We start from the raw sequence: 22,044 nt of genomic DNA, 5'->3' as shown, positions 1-22,044 counted from the left end.
ACATCAAGATGTCTGATAGCAAGGCGTCATCAATACGCACGCTAAACAACGTTATGACCATTCTCGCAATTCAGATATCAAAATACTGAGCCAGGTGAGATGACATGATGTCATGTTGTACCAGATAACATGATCACAGGAAAACAGGAGCTGGAGCTAACAACAACATGACGCTGGTGGTAGGTCAGACCAACAAACCATGGCAAGTACAGAAACAACTAGTTATTATGATGGAGGGTCAGATAATACTGTCACTGGTCAAACAGGGTGATAACATGCAAGCTAATACACGTCATATAACAAGAGAACCTTTCAAAAAACATAGCAACAGGTGGGGAACATAATGAAAAATCAGAATCTGGTAACAAGATAGATAACAGTTGCTCCAATCAGATAACAGGGTGAAAGGTCAGATATGGAAAAAGTCATGCAACATGTCAATAGGTCAGATAACATGACAATAGGTCAGATAACATGTCAATGTCAGATAACATGTCAACAGGTCAGATGACATGCCAATAGGTCAGATAACATGCCAATAGGTCGGTTAACATGTCAATGTCAGATAACATGGCAATAGGTCGGTTAACGTCAATATGTCAGATGACATGTCGATAGCTGAGACAACTTGGTGACAGGTCAGATTACATGGTAATTGCTTACATAGCATGGTAATAGGTCAGATAACATGGTAATAGGTCAGATAACATGCCATTAGGTCAGATGACATGGCAATAGGTCAGATAGCATGTTATCACGAAGTCAGATAAAATGGAAATAGGCCAGATAGTATGGCTGTACAGCCCAGATACATGTAATGTGGCGTTATGCCAGCTAGCGGGCCAGAAAACATATATGGGATATATGCTGCACACACTAGTACTAAGAGCCATGGTAATGATGATAATACAGTCAGATATCAGGATGACAGAGTCTGTAAAAGTTTCATAAGTAACAGTCAGATGTTGCTAGTTTAACAGTATGTAATAATTTTAATTACAACGATCAAATACATTTCAACAATCATGTAACATGTTAAGTAAAAAGGACGACAATGCTTGAATATCACAGTTGTAGTATTTATATCGACTCCTCATCCCTTTCCTTCACACCATAGAGCTTTTTACATTAAATCATGAATTTATAACAAATGTATCATAAAGTGATCATATACACATAATGAATATGTGAGTAATGCACCTATGCATATACACAATGTAGCCTTATTTAATTTAGTGTCTCCTGCCTTATGTGGGAAGGTCTGCCAGCAACCTGCGGATGGCTGCGCATTTACCGCCGGGCTCTGCCCGGTTTGTTTCCACCATAATACTGGCAACAGTCGTATAAGTGAAATATTCTTGAGTACGGCATAAAACACGTATCAGATAAATGAATAAATAAATCAGTTTAGTGCTGTACAATAAAATGACTGATGATAAAACTGTTCAAACAATGAGACATTAGTTAGGGCTTCAGCCTCATCTGCAGGCCTTAAGCTTGCTATGACAAGCAATGAATATCTTAAATTCATTTGACTAACCATATGCAACTGGTTTTACTACGCACTGCAGAACGGAACATTTTGAGGAGAATGAATTGTGTTAAATAACCAGATAAACTTACCTATGAAAAGTATGAATTCCAGAACCTCACACACTGATTTCAACAGTCAGCGCTGGATAATTGCGGGTACATGTGACCAAATTGTCTTATATTGAGAATATCAACACACATGTACCTTAAAATACAATGTGAATTGGGCACTGTGGATAGCACAGACTTTCCGATTACCGATTACAGGGTACGGATCTGCTTACACCACCAAAACAACTGAACACCAGGCCCCTATGTAACCCATAAGGATGGGATTGGTCACAGCCAGAGGATATGATCATGTAGGCTCTATCTATTAAAGCACTAGCACAACATTTGAATCACATTGCAAAATTTATACTCTCTATTCACACAACAGTGCATGTATATACATAAAGTTACGAAACAATGTGACACATTTTCACACAATGTGACACATTTTAACACAATGTGACACATTTTAACACAATCCTACACATGTACATTGTGGCCATAACATAACCAGAACATAAATGCAGAGGTTCAGAATACTTCACTGCTCATTTCTAGGTTTGCAATTTGTTGTAACAACTTTCACCCCATCCTTTTTATATGGTCATACAAGCATGAGTACACAATTTACTCACAAAATGTCACTACATATAACCTCATCCCACTTTAAACCTACATTTACTTTGTTTTCATTGAACCTCTCAAGTAGGGAAAAGAAAATTCACCAAACTTCACCGGGGTACCTTCTACATTAAATATAATGGGTAGGTAATTTTTCATAAACTTGGTGACTTCTTCTTTATCCAAAACGAAAATGTGTCATAGGCAAAATGAACAAATACATGTATGCTGATCATGACTCGTAAGCTAACCAAAGCAGAAAAAAAATCTGTGTATATATGTAAATAGAAAAATCACTGGGTATCTCTTTAAAACATAGTTTTAGCACTCGATAGGTACAAATTAGAAAAAATTTGGCTATACATATAGGTGATGTAGCGGTTCTCCAGCCATGATTATAAGTCACATTTCTAAAGACAGGCAGCACTATTCTTATCTCTTCTTATATCATACAGAAACAACTACATGTAGACTTTACCTTTCATACAAGTGTACTTTACCTCAAAAATCTTAATCTTACAGTAAGCTTTAAAAGGAATTATTGTGTAGCAAAAATTGCACCTAAATTTACTTTCAATAACTGAAAGCATTGAGAAATGCTGATAAAAACACGCCAACAACACATTGCGTGGAGGCATACAGTATCTATACAAAAATTTTATACATGTAGACTTAGGGTTGAAGATGTTTCTAAAATTTCATATCAAGGACATATTACAATACTGAACACAAGAAATGCCACAGGACATACACACTTGTACCGAAGTGCAAGATCAGCAGTGTATGTAGGCCTATATGCAAGTCTGCTCAAAACTGTTCATATCCACCCCTGAACTTATCATTACCCACAGTGTAATGAAGAGACGTTACTGCATTGAATAACTGTTCATGCTTCAAAGGAAAACACTAGTACAAACATCACCCACCTACTTGTTCATGTAACCGTCTTGAAGAGACTGAAACATTAGTTTTGCTCAATACAACTGGCCTAATAAATGGTACCTTGTTTGAAATGACTGTATGAAGAATACTTACATCTAAATGTCTCATTGTAAATTTCACCTCACTCGTAAAGTTTTCAAAGCCAAAACCTATCAACAAGTTAAATATCTAAACACTTAATTTTCTCCATAAGAAATGCAACAGGTCCATCAATGACCGGCATGGTAACAAAATATCATGTACAAAAATCTCATATCTACATGCAATGACATCTGAGGTATTTCTTCTCACACATGCACAAAATAAAAAACATAAATAGTATCCTCTTGATAATGGCAGATAGTTCAGCTGCATACTTCCAATGCTGGCACATTATATACATGTATCGGTATATCTGTCAACTCCTCAGCAAATTCAACCAGTAAAGTATAACATTAGAATGACGCAATTTGAAAATGTAACTTTGAAGACTAAAAGGTAAGTTCAGGTAGGGATACATACATGTATGGGTAAGAACATCACAGAAGTTATAGAGTAACCTGTCTGTATTGGATAACATTTCTTTATCACACCTATACCAAAACATATGAATATAGCCCTATTTCTTCTAAAATTTGGGACACCTGGTCTGCTCATTTTAGCCAACATATATATGTAACTCTAGCAGGAATACTGAGTCTTTTCTTCTCACATTGTTAGACCATCTAATGAACAATATACTCACCTCTTTACCTTTCCAAAAAGCTGGTAAAGAAATGTAATATTCTGCTTTCAACACTACTAATATCTGTTCCAAATTTGAGAAGAATTAGGGTATTGTCTGTAGTTGAATCTGTTGAGGAATTAGGGTAGTCAAAGAAATCATCTTCACCCAATTCTGTCCATCAGAAAAACAAGACTTTCAGAAGAAAATATAGCCACTTTTCTGCAACTTTGCATGAAATTCCAAAAGTTAACAGGAACACATGCATATATCATCCGTGGCAGGTATCATCATTTAAATGCCAGTACATTTAGCCGGGTATGGAAAGTTTGTGCTGAAATTTGTGGCCTCGGATTTCAAGAAATATCTAGTGCTTTTGCCAAAATATACACATAAAACAGTTTTAATTATTCTGATATTACTACTTGATTTGCAAAGAAAGTGTTCTGAATTGCCACTGAAACTTTTGACTATCCTTAAAAAAACAATTGTATGCCATAAAAAAGATCTTTACGTTCATATACACCAAACAAAAACCATGCCATGTTGAAAACAAAATTCGAAAGATCCTCCTAAAAGAGGCCAAACTACTTTCAAAGCAAGCATAATAAACGTATATATATATAATACCAACTTAACCAATCAACTTTTATGATCAAAACATTTGATGGCTGTATAAACACAGTTTGCTTTCAAATTATGAGCTCATGATTACTATAGGTGTGTAGTAGAAGACAGAAAGCCTTGAATGTAACTCAACCTGCAACCTGTATCCAATTAGCCCATTAACACTGATGGTAACCATGATCACGTGTATTAAAGATCTTTCCTGACAGGGAAAACTTTTTTGCCCTAATGCTGTTCTACATGTAGCCCATTCCTGTTGTATTTTCATAGCTTACTCGGCATCAATTTGCTCTCATTATCCGTTTTACTAACACATAACCGTAACCATAGCATCTTCAGGTAAACGGTATTCCACCAGGTGAATAACACTACATGCCAGGGTGTTTATTAGATAATGGTCAAAAAGAAGAAAAAAAATTAGCAGGAATAGTGGCTTCCTATTTTGATCAGAACTCATTTACTACTTTTCCAAGGTAGATTTCTGCTCAAAAAGGAAAGCCATGCATGAATAGGTAGTGCTGTAGGTAAAAGGCAATTCAAGTTATCTCCCTTAGTTCAGTATTCACTGCAGTCACAATTTAACCTTATTGTAACTCTTGACAATACAAGCTTGTTACATGCACCTGAGACTTGAGCAAATTTTTCTCAATATGCTACACATGCACAAGTAGACATAAAATGTTCATTTAAAGGTATGATTTCTCACTCATTTCTTGATTTCTTATCTGGACATTCTTAATCAAAATTACATACATGTGTAAGTTTCTATCCAGAAAATGTTACAGCTGTTTTGTGCTCAATATGAGAACATTGCGTAATGCCTGTATTTAAAGTAGTGTTATTTGGTGTTAAATTCATATCTCATTGTTAAGTACTTGCAGAGAGTTCAAGTAAACTTACACAAATCTGGGGCACATAAACATAGGCCAAATACTCAGGAGGACTACCAGTTTGCATACAACTTTGGAGCTACCGCTACCTTTTCATTTTTTTAAGAAATTCAATGATTATTGATCTTTTTCATCAGAGTTATACATGTACCAGCAGAGATCTGATCAGAAATGGCAAATAATAGTCAGTTATGGCTACAGTCAGGATAAAAATAAACCAAGATTTACAGAGGTATCAACCAAATCTTCACTCAAATTGTAAACACCTTGTAAAAAGTTGAGGTACTGATAATCATTAAGGCAGTTCCATGGTAACAGACTTCTGAACATTGGTCATATAATTATATCACAAAAAAGTATTTAAAATAGTTGTAAGTTTCCAAACATTATCAAACAAAACTATGTTATTTGTCTTTCTTTTTCTCTTATTTTTTTTTCCTTGTCAGTAGGCATGATAGGTCAATAGCATATATGTATGTGGCTATTTCACATTCGTATGAAGAACAATTTTGCAGTGTTCTTGTATATCAATTGGTCCACAGGACAAATTTTATACAGTGTACATGTACATATCTGCTGGCTTTTTGAGGATATGGCTTCAAGGCTACACACCATAGGCCATCATAGGCCAATTGTAACCACAGTGACTAACTATATCGTATGTATTACATCAGATAGTAGTAACATGTATGGAACGGTATGTGCACTTCAAGAAACAGGCTCTGGGCAACTTGACACTTCAGAGTTGTGTCGCTGTACTAACCTTGCCCTGAATGAAATTTGACTGAGACATATTTCGCATGCACATGTGCCTTAAGTGATTCACTTATCATATGATGATGTTTTTGTCAACTTTCTCGTCATAGAAGTTCACAAAGAGAGACACACAGACAGATGAGGTCAAACTCATTCTCTGCGGGGCTTTGGCATATTTGGACCAATCGTCTATGTCACTATTGTAGAGCCAGACCTCGTCTTCCGTGGCGCTATGGTGCTCGTGCCCAAGGGAGAGAATCTGATCCTCGAAGTTAATGTAGTGACCAACAGATCTGCCACTCAACGTTGACGACAGCATCGTCCACTGATTTGACTGAAAATCAAAGCTTTCAATGGGAATTTGACCTTGTAATGGTACTCCTTGCCTTGGTAGTCCACCCAGTACAAATATTTTGCCTTTTGACACGACCATATCATGTAATCGTCTTGCATAGAACATCCCTGGTTTGTTTTCCCACGTGCGCGCCTCTGGGTTGTAACAGAGGAATCGATTGGTTGCCTGCCTGTCCTGGCCTGACACGCCCCCAGTGAGGTAGATTTTGTCTCTGAAGGAAACAGCAGCGAGCGAGTGAGCCGGAGTCGGCAGAGGTAACGAGTCTTCCCACGTGTTTGTCAACACATTGTACACTTCCACGGAATCCAGAATTGCAAACTGCTCTGTGGACCCACCAAACACGTACAAGGATTTCTTGAATGTCACCAGAGCGAAGTCCAGCCTGAGACATCTCATTGGTCGAAGCTCATGCGCATTGAGGTGGCGAGGATCAAATCTGAAGAGTGAACTCATCAGGGTGCCACCTCCATAGTCCACAACACGACAAATATATGCAAAATTGTCCACAACACTCACTCGGCAGTCGCGGCTGCCATTCACATCGGAAAACAAGCGATGAAAACGACTGGTTGAGGTGTTATAGGCTGTGACTTGAAAAGCTATATGAGATAACCCGTGGTGAAACAGGACTAGACTAGGAGAATCGGTTCTCATTGTTGAGACCTCTTCAATGACAGGATGCCCTGTCTTGCAGTCCATGTGATAACGGAAGCCTTTGTTAAGATGTCTCGCACCTGTTGGACAACATCGTATAACCTCTGTTTGTTGAACATGAGCTAGTTCAATTTCTGACATGAGAGGGAAGCGTACATGACTCAGCACTTTTTCACCATCTGCCATCATGCGAGTGCGGTTACCCTGGAACCAAAGCTCTAAACACTTGAAGAGCTTGAACTCTGAACTTGCCCTCATGGAGTCGCTGGCGAGATACTTTGACAAACTATCTGCACTTAGTTTCAAAAATGCTTGGGACTGACTGAATTCCTGAAAGTTTGACAAGATCATGTTGTCCCAGTGTAACTGCACGCTTTCCAGAGAGTAAGTGTCCGCAATGCTCAGAAACTCCTCTGCATTTTCAAACGTCATCAGCGAGTTGACGTAATCGCTGCAGACATCAAGCGCGCTGGAGACCTGAAGGTGGCTAGCCGTATTTATGATTTCTGTTAAGTTATCATAGTGTAGCGTCAACTCGCCGCTGTAGATAAACTGGAGTATCTGCTGTAAACCATCTGCTGTGACACCTTTCAGATCCACACTGTCCTGGCGACTCTCCTGCATCAGCCCCCGAAACATGACACGAAAATACTCACTGGTGGCAGCCAACAACACCTTATGAACCTAATGAGAGAACAGACAGAGGAACAGCTTCAGTAGACATCCTAAAACCAGGGGTCAAGATGTGTAATACTTCAGAGCTGCTTAAGAATGATGGCCACAACAACAAATGAGGTCATCCACTAAGTATTAAAAGCGAAGTGTATTTATTTGTTTATTTATTTATTTGATTGGTGTTTTATGCCGTACTCAAAAATATTTCACTTATACGATGGCGGCCAGCATTATGGTGGGTGGAAACCGGGCAGAGCCCGGGGGAAACCCACGACAATCTGCAGATTGCTGACAGACCTTCCCACATATGGCCGGAGAGGAAGCCAGCATGAGCTGGACTTGAACTCACAGCGACCGCATTGGTGAGAGACTCCTGGGTCACTTCGCTGCGCTAGTGTATTTAAGATTCCATTCAAATCATCCTAAACAACAAGAAGTTAGTAAAACATAACTGAAGACTACTGTAAAATTTAGAAACTATTTATAGCCATCTTTATGAGGATGGGCTGACATTGAGGGCAACCTATTTTATTTTGAGCTACATGTATTAACAATTTAACAACCAACCCTTTTGGCACCTGAAAACGCTCTTTTTTTCATATTATGCTTAAAAGCTGAAACAGTCATTTGCAATTGTAGATTGAAGGTTATATACATTAGAAATAAGTAAGAGAGGGACATACACATGGATGTTGTCCTAATCTGCTGTTGGAAAAAATATCAATAGCCCAATAACTAAAATGGTGCTGGTCCTTTAGCCAGAAGTTTTGACTTTGTATATGAAGCTCACCTTAAATACCCGTCCTTCTGCCGTAACAGAGAAATCACACAACTCCTCATTCTTCCTCAGCTCACCCAGACTCTTTATGACGGAGTCTCCATATCCCTCTGACTTCACCTGTCGCCCATTGCTCATCGTGGACAGCTAGATCAGCCTGCTCAAATGATAAACAAACACAAAGCTCGTTTGTTTGTTTTCTTACAGTTTTAGGCCATGCACTGTATTGCGACTAAATTTTGGTATGTCAAACTGCACTCTCTAAAGCACATGGAGGATACTTTTGCTGACAACATTTATGTGTTCTGATAAGACAATCATTATTCTCAAATAAAATATAGGTGAATCAGTCAGAATCAAACAAAATAAGTCATCTGAAAAATGCTGAACTTCAGGTGTAATGCAGTACATAAAACTAGTTAATATATATGACACTGAGATTTAGGGATACATGTCATCATGCGACAGTTGAAAACCAATACCCCCTGCAAAGTTCCCGGGAAACTTCCTGATGTTAAATCTGCAAGCAAATCCTGCCAGAGTTGACTTTCAATAATGCTCATTGGTTAAAGGGCTGTTGTCTTCAGGAAGGCACACTTTGGACAACTGAGCCAGCAAGTGACATGCAGTACTACATGTAGAGTTAGCTCAGTCTGTTGCTCCAACAACACAGCCTGAAAAGTATGGGCATGTGTCTTTCCTACATCACTGAAAACTGTTGACTGCCTTCTCTTTCTCTTTATATGATTCCTTCCTATTTTCGTACTGTGTATACTTTCGTACTTCTATGGTAATTTGTGTTAAACATCCTACTTGATTGATAACTGGTATACGAGTGTCTGTTTGGACGCACAGATGTGGAAAATGAAAAATGTTGATAAACGGGAGGTATTTTTAGTTGAATGACATTAGTTTTACATGGTAAAACGAGCTGGTATTGAGCCGTAAGATTACCACCAAGGAAACATGGGTATTTATTTGCATATGCCCCTCCCCTTCTACTCTGGAGATTGTCTCCATACGATGTTCAAATCTTTCACATCATCAAGCTCTACGACATATTTCTACACTAAGAGTCATGCTGAAGCAATGGACTGACATTCAGGCTATAGTACATCACACCAATGCTCCTGATGGCGCCTGACCCTACATCCCAAAGGAATAGCATGATTTGTATAGCTAAAACTTTAATAGAAAATATGCTTGCATGTGACACGAACTTCGTGCAGCATTAATTTAACTAATTATGAAAGAGTTTCATCAGGATACTGCAGTAACAACAACAACAACACTGCAAGAAAATAACAGAATACGGGCAAAAATTTTGCTTTTCGAGCATCGTCCTGAGATCAAGGACATCTTGTAATATCCAGTTTCAAGTGACTTCTTAATGCAGTCAAATTTACAACAAAAAGCAAGTTTTTACATGTATATTGCATGTTCAGAAATGAATGCCTGTCATCTGTCAAATAACTTTTAAAATTTAAGAGCGAAATATTCTCGTAATAAACAATGCATAACTGCATATGAATATCACTGGTGCAAACCTAACTGGTGTAGAGCTAACAGTGCAGTGATGTAAAACCTTATACATGTATACCCTTGTCTGCAAATATTTGCAAGTCACTCTATTTGGCTGTGTCTACTGAAAACTATACGTATACCATCCACGTGGGTTTCTGTACTTGTACGCTGCCGATGAACCTCTTATCCTCCTGGGTTGCAATATCGGAAGCAACACTGACTTAATTTACATGTACTGGTCAGTCAATTTAGTGCTACAAATGAGGGTTCTTTGGAGCCCTCTATAAGGGGAGGCAAGTCTGTAATTCTGAACACAGCAGAGCCCTCTATACGTACGTGTACGTGTACACGTACGGATGTACACGTATGGTAGGCCTTAAAGGTACTTGTACATGATGAACATGAACTCACAATGCTAAACTCCAACAAATAATCCTGTCAAGATACCATGCAGAATTTCTTTAAAAAATAAAGAAAAAAAAAAAAAGAAAACAAGAAACAACTTAAATAGAAAAATAAAGCTAAATTCACAATGACTAGGGAAAAGGCTGGCCCCATAAAGGTCACAAAATATTACTTGCTTTGCTGAATTTTGCATGTTATCATCATAGTCAAGGCTTTACCTACTTTAATGATAACGAATGTTGTTATGTCAATGTTCATCTGTCGTATTTGTATGGCTGGCGTACCTGTATTTAAATTCTACTTACGCCATTTCACCTGCATTGTCACATTCTATGTACAAACCACTGCTTTGTATGTACCCTTAACAAATCAATTAGAAGAATATGAGAAGATATGCTTTAATCCACTTAATATACATGTAAATTCTGCTGACAGGCCTATATACTTGACTGCACGGAGAACTACTGGTCCAATATTAGCTTATTAGCTCACATCCAGCTGATATCACTACTCTGACATACATGTAGTGCCAACAATACATTGTCAGAATCTAGATTTTTTAGCTACTGTCCTATCTGAAAGCTGGTTATTTTCAGTAACTACTAAACTCTTTGAAATGAATGGATATGAAAACTGTAGAAATGGTGGAGGTGTTGTTCTGTATTTAAACAAGCAGTGTACTACATGTAATTCTGTTGTTTCTATTCAAAACAGAAACACTACCCATCTAAACAGTTTCTAGAAACTGTGCAATCCTATTATTAATTCCCCCAAAATTACAACACCATCAAGAATGAAATCTAACAGTGCCACCTTAAAGGATACATGAAACACTTTGGTTTCATTTCTTAATGAGCAGATTATGATGTGTAATAACATATAAAAGTACATACAAATTTTTCAACTTTTGCTTTAGAGGGTAAAAATGGCTTCAAAGTTCAGTTTTCTTAAAGCCCTAGCGGTGAGTCCGGAAATTAAATAGCTTGCAGCGGTGACGTCAAGGATAATTCCTCTTTGAAAATAACTCTTGGGGAAAGCCTGAATGGGTCTGGCCGAATGCAAATGGGTGTGTGGTGAACAGACCAAATGGTGGCAGATGTAGGGGTGCGGAGGGGCCGTTAAGCTGGCCCGAAGAAGCTATGCAGTATCTGTGTACGTCGCCATTCCCACACTGTAGCCACATGGTTCACAGGGCTCGGGACACTTTGGGAGTTCACCGAGTTTTGGGCAAGATCAACGATGACATAATTTCAGAAAAACTCTGACCGTTGACAGAAAATATGCATAATATAAAGGGGCAATTAACAAGTATAAAAATACCTCCAAAATGAATTTTTTTTAAAATCCCACGGCATAGCTTTCTTCATATGGCATAGAAACATAACCATTGTTTTAGAGTTCCTTTTCAAGTATCCTTAATTGGTAATATTTTTACTAACTTTCACAAAACCAAAATCTTGTCAGGAATTCTCCTCTCAGATGCGACTGATCATTGTCCTGTTTTCCATATTGACAACCAAAATATCCTCATCTCACATCTATATAGGGAGTGTGTTATTATCTATCTATGTAGAAGCATATATCCCAAGGAAAAATGACAGCTTGTTCAAACAAATGAGCAACAAAACTGGACTCAGCTCTCAGAATATACAATGTAAATTTATACAGTTTTAGACTTAAGTCTTACACGATTTAACAAATACATATAATGAATGTTTCCCCAATATTAAAATAGCAAATGAAAAAAATTACCAAGACTTTTAAAGATTATATATCTTCAAACAAAAACATTGACATACATGTTTAGTTTAAAAAGTAGAGACAAATTGAATCATATGCTGCATACAGCAAAGAAAAGATACTATGAAGAACAATTTATAAAGGCCAACAATATTATAAAAGATACCTGGAAAATAGTGAACAAGCCCACAAACAAAACCAAATCAAGGAAGTAATACTTTCAAAATTAACATTCCTATAACATCAGATCCCCAAACAATGGCTGATGGCTTAAATCATTACTTTTCCAATATAGCTCTGACAATTGATTATAGCTTACAACAGCCAAGTAAAAGCTTTCAAGACTATCTCGTAGAACCCTGCAGTTTAGACTGTTTTATAGCCATGCACGCAAACAGAAACAGTAAATATTCAACGTAATTTGAAAAATGGAGTAAGTGGTAAAGAGAGCATAAAATCTTCTCTTGTTAAGCTCGTCAAAGATCATATCTCTGTAATTTTATCATTCATGTCTGGAACATTTCCCACAGCATCAAAATGTGACAAAGTTTGTCCAATATACAAAGCTGAGGAGAAATCTCTCATTAAAAACTGCTATACTGTTTCTGTTCTGCCATATTTTAGCAAAATATTTGAAAAAGCTAAGGTCACTTGCATGACTTTTTAGAAATATCCAAGTATAATATGTTAAACCAGTGCAGATTTTGATCAAACCACTCAACCTCCTTAGCAATAATCTATCTTCAAGAGAAACTCATTAAAGCCAATGAATCAAAACAATATAGCATAGTAACATTTCTAGATTTAACAGGAGCTTTCAACTCTGTCTGACTGACAATCGTGAAATTCTTTTAACTAAATTAGATTACTACTGATTTCGCAACAATAGTAAAAACTGGATTAAGACTTGATTAAAAGACCATTTTCAGAGCAATGAATATAATAACTTTTTGTCTGCTCCATTCACATTCCTACAGTGTCCCCCAAAGATCTATACTGGGTCTCCTCCTTTTCATACTATATATAAACGATATCATAAAATCCACAAATTTATTGACCATACTACTGTTTCCTGATGACATTCCTATCCAATTCAATGGCATGTGAGCTACAAAAGCTGCCTGATGTGCTTGTCAGCAATAGATTAACACTGAAAATTAATAAAACAAAATTTACGCTAAAAAAGGCCTTATACTCTCTAAAAGGCTGTTCATGTGTAGTCCTTAACATATCGGGCCAATCGCTGGAAGAAGTTAACGAACATAAATTTCTTATATTTCCTAATAATTATAAATCAACTTGGGCTATTTATATTAAAAAATAACCAAAAATAATTTCAAGAAACACCGGCTTATTATACATGCATCATATGAAAGAAAGTGTAAATATGAAATATCTTGTATTATTCCTCGATATATACGCTTATCTGTTAACTGTTAACTATGTATCCTTCTCACTTATTCCCAGTTGGTTAGCCTGCTAGCGCAGCGTAATGACCCAGGAGGCTCTCACCAATGTGAGAGTTCAAGTCCAGCTCATGCTGGCTTCCTCTCTGGCCATATGTGGGAAGGTCTGCCAGTAACCTGTGGACAGGCGTGGGTTTCCACCGGGCTCTGCCTGGTTTCCTCCCAACATAATGCTGGCCGCCGTCGTATGAGCGAAATATTTTTGAGCACGGCGTAAAACACCAATCAAATAAATAAATAAATAAATAAATAAATAAATAGTACTCGACAGAAGTGGAGAAAATGCCGGAAAATACTCTGTATATAGTCATGCCTATAGTTATAATGCCTACATGATCGATGGCACAGCTAGATATAGTGCTTGATGTGTGAAATATTCTTGAGTACGGCATAAAACACCAATCAAATAAATAAATCAATTAACTTATTCCCATTAATTTCTCTTCAAAAGAAAGCTATTAGATTACATAGTATCTAATGATCACCGTAATGTGCACACAACACCTTTGTTTAGGTCACATGACATTTTACCGCTTCACTCATTACATTTTTATCATCTATTTCTACTACCTGTGAATTTCCAGTCAATTTATGAAAGGATTCAAAATATTCACCATCAAACAACAAGACATTATACACTAAACCCATTTCTCCATTTCACAGAACAATTCTCTCTTTCTTTTCCTTATGTGCCAAAGGCCCTCATCAATGGAATAAATTAAAATACCCGTTCATATCTGCTTATAAAAGGGACCTCAACCTATACTAACACATACTTAAAATGGTCGATTAGTTGTAAAAAAAATTTTTCCTTAAAATCTACAGACAGTTGTATTGCAGGAATAACATTATTACTGATTTTAACCTTTATCTCGATTTCATTATAACAAACTTTATTAGAATTTCAACAAGGATGGAATAAGTCCCTGAGGGTTATATTCTTTCTTTTCCAACTTACTTCTTACGTAAACATATTGTAAATATTTGGAGAAGTAAATAAAATTTTAAAAAAATCAAATGGCATGACAAGTACATGTGAACTTGAAGTCTGTGAACCGATCAAAGCTGATTCCAATACTTTTGATTTACTGGAGTCATGACCAGTATTGGATTCCCTTCCAAATTACAGGTAAGAGAAACTCTTCCATGAAAATCAGCTGAAATTTCTTATACTATATGACAATCAGATAGCAGTTTTGGTCAAAGGCTACATGTAGATACTTCAAACAGATTGATTTCCCTTTAAATCAGCTGATCAACTGAAAATTCTCATCCCTGAAAATACAGTCCATAGATTTTTTACTTGTATTCCATCTGTTGGGCTAATTCTGGACAGGATGTAACGATTTGTGAACTAGTGAAAGTGTGAACATGCAGTCAGTGCAGATGTATACTGCAAATGCACTTAATTTTCACTGTAAATAGCAGCATATTTATGTGCAATCAGAACAGCTGCCAAAACACATGCACTAGCACCCATCACCTTGCACATTCGTGATAAACAACTTATGCAATTACAATGCCCATGTATGTTTGGTTTGCATGTCATCCTTCATGTGCATGCCATCCAAAATATAGCTGCATGCGCTATTTTATAATCTGTCAGCTTAATGCAAGTTATTTCATACCTGACCAAATCATTACTCACTTTATGAGTCAGTTAGCATATTAAGTTATTTTTCAAAATTCCCTCTTGAATTGGAAATGTGACTTCTGACATGGCTAATTTAAAAACACTTAACATTTATATTCAACCTACTTGTGAAGAAAAAAAAACATTTTGAATTTGTTTTTTAATTCAAAGTACTGAGCACATAAATACTAATGTTACGATATATTGACATTATTTAAGCATAGAAATGTCTTTGGTATGTGCAAGAAAGGTTTCCATTTCATCTGTCTCTGCCTATACATGTAGCATATCAAACTAACAAAGGATTACCCAGACTACAACAATAGCTAGCTGTCAGAGAATGATGGTATTCCCATCTATTGTTAAACCAAAATGTTCAACTGACTAGTATAAACTAGTCGGCTGAACATTTTGAACCTATAAAGACTGATGAAATTTCTAAGGATCTTGGATGGCTTGACAGTTTCAGTAACTCCCACCTCTCAACTGTTTTGGTTTTCCTTCACCTACAAACCTACTTACTTCAATAGGAAGAATAGTCTTCAGTGTTGAATAAAACACCAATAATATACAGAAATGTGGCTTTATACATCTAAATAAATGACTGCCGATTATAATTAACTGCTAAGACTAAATATTTGTCTTGAAACTTGTGAAATCATCCAGTACAATGTGTGAGAAAAAGATAGAAGTATACAATTTTTTTTTAATAATTCACCTAAAATGTTTCAGGAATTTTTTTAGAGGTAATAAGGTTTCCAAAAATAGCTCTAACCAATCAGCTGGATCTCACAACTAAGGACATGTGCACCTTCCATAATACTGAATATATTGAATATATTGCCAGTACATGGGTAGTGAAAGCTTCTCCTGAGTAATGATACACTGAGCGAGAACAATTAAGAAATGTCAGATTGATTCCTACAGACGTATGGGTAAGAAGTTACAATTTACTACGCAGTGAACCATTGGTTATTTATAAAATTAGAAATGCACTACCAATGATAAGACCTGGATAACGTGTAGACATTAAAATGAATTCAGATAAGTAATTATGTACATGTAGGCATTTATCCTGATATTAAGTTTGTTGCTCCTTCAGGACAGGCCTACTAGGTGGAATGACCTACCCTGCAACCCTGGATTCAAACTGCACACAGCTTTATTGTATATAGCCAAATGGTTTTTGTGTGGGATAAAACAATAGAAAACAGTTGGTCTGCCCTTGGCAGAGGTATAATAACACAGGCCCTCCTGGCTTACCCCTGAATCAGGTCGCCTACTAAAAATACCCAACACTGTTCCAACCCACAAGGAAGGGAGGAAAAATCTATAATTTGCCGACCATGGCTTCTGGATTCACCCGGTCAATGCAGTACCACTGACCTTAGCCAGGCAAGTTAATGATTTAAGCTTAAACTGAACACTGATTCCAATGAGACTGGACCTAAAGCTAATCGATTAGCGGTAAAAATCTTTATTACAATTTCTGACATTTACATCTCCATAACTGATTACATCATGACAAATGATACTGCCGAAATATCTTCACAGTTCACCAGCAGTTCTTTGCCAGGGCGATAAAAGTTACTCGGGAATGGTTTTCCATAATATTGTAGAGCTGCGTTTTATGAAGTTTACGGTAAACCCGGGTTCATCCAAAGGACACGTATCCACACATAAACACAACGGATCGGCCTCGGGTTGGCCTACTTTGGCACGCGGCGAGCTGCAGGCCGTGCATCGTATCGTCTGCAAGGCTTCTAGAATGCCTATACATCAGTTACACACTCAAAAGTTGAATGGAAGATTAAAATTACACAAGGACGATTTATCTGTCTTGCCGTCTTCCAGAATGATACATTTCAAACACAGACAACTCACGCTTGAAAAATGGGACAAACGAAAAAATAACTGGGTCACACTCGGTTCGCCGTGTGCCGGCGTGAGTTGCATCTACGTCTCTCAACGACAACAAACCAGTAAAGTTGATCGTGCGCTTTTATGTCACTGCAGTCCACAACAGAGGAGAAATCGACAATTTAAATCTGCAAAAATAACAACTCACCCGAAATAATCCAGCCCAGAGTACAGCTGATAAATTCAACGACTGCCATGTTTTAGTTTCTTATATCCTACACCCTATTTCCAGGGCACCCCATTGGAATGGCTGACTGGGTAGGGTTTTGCACTGGGAATGTCGAAAACAAAACCGGGAGAGCGAGCGCCTAAGTACAAGGTTTGTATTGGCAACAACCAATACTACCTCAATGACAGGAGAGTCAGCCGACGGTTTTGTACTTTTCATTCATGAACTTCTTTTGCGTTCCCAAATCAGCGCATTTGGTAAATACAAAAATGTCATTCACGCAGCTCAGACCAAATGGCCAAATTAGGTAATTAAAGGGTGTCACCCCGTTATCTTGTGATAAATAAATCCTCATGGCATTTTAAAAGTAAATAATTCCGATGACAGTTGCATAAATATGTTGTTTGCAGTGACTTCGTGGCAGCACCACACACCTATAAGCTATAATTTAAAGAAAGATTAAGAATATACAATATTCATTTGAATAAATAAATAAATAAATAGAAGAACAAATAATTTAGGAACATTGGTATCGCTTGCGGTTATATTTGCACATGTTCTCATCGCAAAGGCCTTGACCTTTTGTTACATGTAGGCCTGTACAGGCCTATATGTACCGGTTTTATATTTGGTGGCAAATTTATAAACACTTTTGTTACAACCCGAGTCAAGTAATACCCCGGACTTTAAAATAGAAAATCTCGGCGCTTCCCTGGTATCTTGACTCAAGAGATGCAGGCTGCCTCGTAGAGGCTGACCAGGTGGAAATACACTGTGACTGAACAATTAATGTGACGGAGTGTCGTGTCCGGTGTTGGAATGAAAAAGCTAGTTATCTTTAGTGGAGAATCAGTCCTGTGTCACGTGCATGTTGAAGCCACAGGATAAATGAATGGAAGGATATAACTAGGCTAGAATTTGCGATCTGTTGTATAAACTCGTCGAATTCAACGAAACCGGTACGTTATCACTCAAAAGAAAAGAACTTTTTCCATGTACGATATAAATCTATAGCTTTCGATTTAAATTATATAACGGTTCACGCGTTACACTAGGACAAAAATCTGTTAATCTTAACAGAAAGTCTGTTGTCTGAGTGATGCTAGAATGTATTCTGTTATTATAACATAATATTCTGTCATATTCAACACAATATCCTGTTAATCTGATAAATGCTTACGCTGAATTAATAGAACAGGTGTTCTGTGTTTAACAGAATGATCTGCTAGAATAACGGATCACATTGTAACATCACTCAAACAACAGACTTCCGTTTAAATATAACAGATTGTGTTTTTTTATAATGTTAAATATTGTTTATTTCGGATACCAGGAAGTATAAAAATAGTCCGGTGAGGTTCATGTATCCCGACTACCATAATAATAACAAGATGTATACGGTAATAAAATTCTTTGTTGGTGCTAACACTGTTAAAGTTGGTATGGTCAAGTTACACGCAAAACAAGAACAATGTATGCGCCAGGGAACTAGTGTTGATCAGTCTACACCAATGTGGACATTCGTTTCTGAAATATAGAATTTACATATTTTGTAAATATTTTGGTGATAATTACACACGCTCAATTGTGTAACATATATATTATCGTTAGCTACATGACAGAGAAAGAAAGTTATCTTGTTTGCACAAATCTCTGTCCATTCGTCCTGTATGACGGCGAATCACGGGGATCAAATTGTAGGCTATGTACATATGATGGTCAGCACATTGTCCAACTGAATTTATAAATGTTGCTGCAATACATCAAAATGTCTGGGAAACAAAATGTGGCCATGTCATATTATCATAATGTATGCAAAGACCAAGTCCAACAGTCCTTTCGGTAATGCCACAGTGTCCAAATTTCGAGGCATGCAATGGGTGAAAAAGTTTTCAAATTATTGTCCGGACAAAGGAAATGGTTGCAGTAACCGAGTATCATTTTACGTACTGGTACAAGATAAAAATCAATAGCAGTAGTCTTCTCAGTAATGTGATACCACACATGTGCAAGTATCAATGTACTGGGTCAAAGTTCGATCTCAAGTTATCGTGGGGACAGTTTAATGATCGGGGCAAAAAGACAGCCGCAGGGACCATATTGTTTGGGGCACATGCAGAGGTGAAATGGTCTGAAATAAAAAAATAAAAAATAAAAAAAACAAGATGGCCGCAGCGGGCATTTTATTTCTACACCTAAATATATGTAGTGATGTTATACACTGTTCATGTTTGGAGGTAGTCATTCTCAAGTTATTGCCCAAAATGTACCAGTGGTGGCAGTGATGTAAAGAGAAAGGCAGAGGGCGACGCATGCGCTGTAAGGAGTATGGTTATCGCCTGGATAGTGTTTGTGTGATCGATTAACGTCACCACAAACCTCGCTGTTGGTTTCGCTATAGGCCTTTTTGTTCCCGAGGCAGGGAACCAAAAAAATTAAAAGAAATATATATGCACAAATGATTACATCTTGATCGGCCTTCACAACGCCTGTCATGTCTACCCACATAAAGGGGTATTTTATCTATATTTTATCTGATTGTTTTTTTTTCTTTTTCTCGCTCTTTCGAAAACATTAATTTTAAATATCAGATTTAACTAGCGCATTGGTCGTTTGTCATACTTCATTATTGCCTAATTTGCATATTTTTCGAATCCTTCACTTCTCTGGATCTAATTAGAAGTACATCCGACAGATGTGAAGTCCATCTCATGGACAATAGTGAAAAAAAAACAACAAAGGAAAAATTTTGATAAAAGGACTTCCGGTGTTCGTGTGATTTGGGTTTAACGTCGCTTTGCAACGTGCATCGTTTTAGTCTTATCATGTCGCCTTGAAGCAGGCCGGACCCAACGTTGCCATTTATATAGTGCTGCCTAACTGACCGGAACGCGTTGTTCAAGACACCGGACACGACGCCTCCTCAGTCAAATATCAATGGCACTGGACCGACCAGTACTTGGCCCATAAATCTTCGTACATGCAGGGCCCAGTCCGTTCGAAACTGTACTAGCTAATACTGGTATTAAGTCATATTTTGTATTTAAAATTTTAGCCTAACTCAGTGGCCAATGGACTTATCCAATGCATGACAGCAGCAGTTTTTGTTCATATTTTACACACTGGTAGGCCTACACAATTTCTTTTAGGCTAAGTACAAATTGAAGACTTGGTTTAAAGTTAAGTCTGTCTTTAACCATTTCTGAACAGCTGGGTCCCGAGAGCCAAACGAAGTAGTACCAATACTACAAAGAAAACTCCTTCTTTAATTTATTGTTAAATTTGTTGTAAGGTTTATGACTAGAGCACGCACATGTACAGTCTGAGCGATCTGGCGGCGACCACAAATCACAGGCGGACAACACCGGCTATGTGCCATGTAAAAATTATATATACTGTAGTTTTAATGTTTATATATACCACGCCTTGCCCATACGTTGAACAGTGATATCTAGTGGCAGATTTGTTACACACTAACACGATAATCTCAGATTGGAAAATGCCAACCTCTCCAGATAAGAGACCACTGAAGACAAGTACATGTCTATGGGTTATCACTATCATCTTCAATTGTTAAAACTTATATCTGCTCTGTCACATATTTGCGGTTGATGCTTAGACCTATATAGATAACTATTTTCCTAGATAACTGCTCTTTGTGTGATATGAATGCAGTATTTATATCTTCAGAGGGCTGTGCTGTGACGGCCCTGCATGACGGGAAAAAGCCAAAGGGTGTCTCGGGCTCAATCTTGAGTATACGCCGGGTCAAAGACAGAAAATCAGGCGTCAAACTGGACGATCAAAGTATAAGTCGGTGACATGGTAGATAAAGTACATCTAGGTTGAAGATGTGTCATTAATAATTTATATGCCAAGTACCTTGTCTTTTTCCATTTGCACCATGTAGTAATTTGCACTGTGTAGGCCTACGCAAATCTTGAAATCAGTTCTACTGTTTAATTTCGTAGAAAAGTGTCGCAGAAATAAGAATATAGAAAGTGGTACATGCAGGTCGCCTATACATACAAGGGCCAAAATTCAAATCAGCTGGCATATGGGCCTATATTAATTTATTCTTCAACGCGATAATAAGACAGATGTAGGCCAATATACACGTCTTGATCATGCTATACATTTTTCATATCACAGCATGTACTGTCGGTACAGTAAAACGTGCAGCTAAATTTTCCAATGGTATTATATTTCAAATTTTTCATAATACATGTACATTGTAACTGCGAGAAGCATATAGTCTGATATGAAAATTCACTGACCGTCTTTGGGAAGGCGGTGTCGTGGAAGACGGTCTAGATTTAAGCCCAGGCTGCGTTCCAGTGAAGCAGCACCTTGTAGTCCAAAGCATACATATATATATACTTCTTATAATTCTTTGTCAGCTCTTCGCCTCACTTTTGTCTGGACTGAGCTTAAGGCTTGGGTTGGCGTGATATCCAGCTTTGTAAATTTTGTGCCCGTTTTACAACTTTCCAAGGAGTCGGGTGCGAGGAAAGAATCGGGGTCAGTCGTCATGCATTGACGTCATTCTTCGTAATGCGGTCAGAGCGACAAAGGTCGCTTTCATTGGGTAATAATCGTGTT

The 22,044-nt window shown here is 37.5% G+C and overlaps 1 protein-coding gene across 2 annotated transcripts; it reads right to left on the bottom strand.

The window, feature by feature from the left end:
- Window positions 1–629: 629 nt before the first annotated feature.
- On the bottom strand, window positions 630–21,819 carry LOC135479142 (kelch-like protein 26). 2 transcript variants are annotated; one of them, XM_064758898.1, is made up of 3 exons: window positions 21,720–21,819; window positions 8,598–8,742; window positions 630–7,816 (listed from the first exon to the last, which is right to left on the bottom strand). In XM_064758898.1, exons 2-3 carry the CDS (start codon window positions 8,721–8,723, stop codon window positions 6,197–6,199), a joined length of 1,746 nt encoding a protein of 581 aa, XP_064614968.1. In that variant the 5' UTR covers window positions 8,724–8,742; window positions 21,720–21,819; the 3' UTR covers window positions 630–6,196. The 2 variants fall into 2 exon arrangements, with proteins under 2 accessions (XP_064614968.1, XP_064614967.1); XM_064758897.1 differs by lacking the exon at window positions 21,720–21,819 and adding an exon at window positions 17,422–17,483.
- Window positions 21,820–22,044: the final 225 nt, after the last annotated feature.

Source organism: Liolophura sinensis, chromosome 12, assembly GCF_032854445.1.
Source record: "Liolophura sinensis isolate JHLJ2023 chromosome 12, CUHK_Ljap_v2, whole genome shotgun sequence".
Classification (NCBI taxonomy): domain Eukaryota; kingdom Metazoa; phylum Mollusca; class Polyplacophora; order Chitonida; family Chitonidae; genus Liolophura; species Liolophura sinensis.
This window is presented reverse-complemented; position numbering and strand designations above follow the sequence as displayed.

Bases quoted from the DNA above. Each gene is read 5' to 3' on its own strand.
- LOC135479142 (XM_064758898.1), bottom strand. From the start codon at position 8,723: ATGAGCAATGGGCGACAGGTGAAGTCAGAGGGATATGGAGACTCCGTC. The intron at 7,817-8,597 runs GTGAGCTTCATA...TTCTCTCATTAG, and splicing joins CAGAAGGACGGGTATTTAAG to GTTCATAAGGTGTTGTTGGC.